This window comes from Eimeria mitis, genomic scaffold (assembly GCF_000499745.2).
Source record: "Eimeria mitis Houghton genomic scaffold, Emh_scaff351, whole genome shotgun sequence".
In the NCBI taxonomy this organism is placed as follows: domain Eukaryota; phylum Apicomplexa; class Conoidasida; order Eucoccidiorida; family Eimeriidae; genus Eimeria; species Eimeria mitis.
In genome coordinates this window covers 20858-21153 of record NW_013571853.1, presented here as the reverse complement: position 1 = coordinate 21153, position 296 = coordinate 20858, and the positions used below count along the sequence as shown (strand labels likewise).

General features: G+C 56.4%; 1 protein-coding gene across 1 annotated transcript in view; it reads left to right on the top strand.

Annotated features, from left to right (window-relative positions):
* EMH_0009070 (uncharacterized protein) overlaps positions 1–296 on the top strand; it is a gene marked incomplete at both ends in the record, with an annotated part of 10484 nt that overhangs the window by 899 nt on the left and 9289 nt on the right. Inside the window, 1 exon segment of the mRNA XM_013498548.1 lies at positions 2–193. Within this exon segment, the coding sequence (XP_013354002.1) occupies positions 2–193 (192 nt within the window).

Genomic DNA, 296 nt, shown 5'->3' with positions numbered 1-296 from the left:
ATGCAGACGCAGACTGCAGGCAGCAGCTTATGGTTTGCTGCTGCGCTCTCATACAAACCCTAGGCAGCAGCAGCAGCAGCAGCAGCAGCAGCAGCAGCAGCAGCAGCAATGAAGACGAGGAGAAGGCACGGGAGCGAAGAGCATCAGCAGCTTTAATGCCCTTTGCGGATCTCTTCTCAGCCTCCTTTCTAAAGTAATTGCTGCTGCTGCTGCTGCTGCTGTTGCTGCTGTTGCTGCTGCTGTTGCTGCTACTGCTTCTGCTGCTGCTGCTGTTGCTGCTGCTGCTGCTGCTGCTG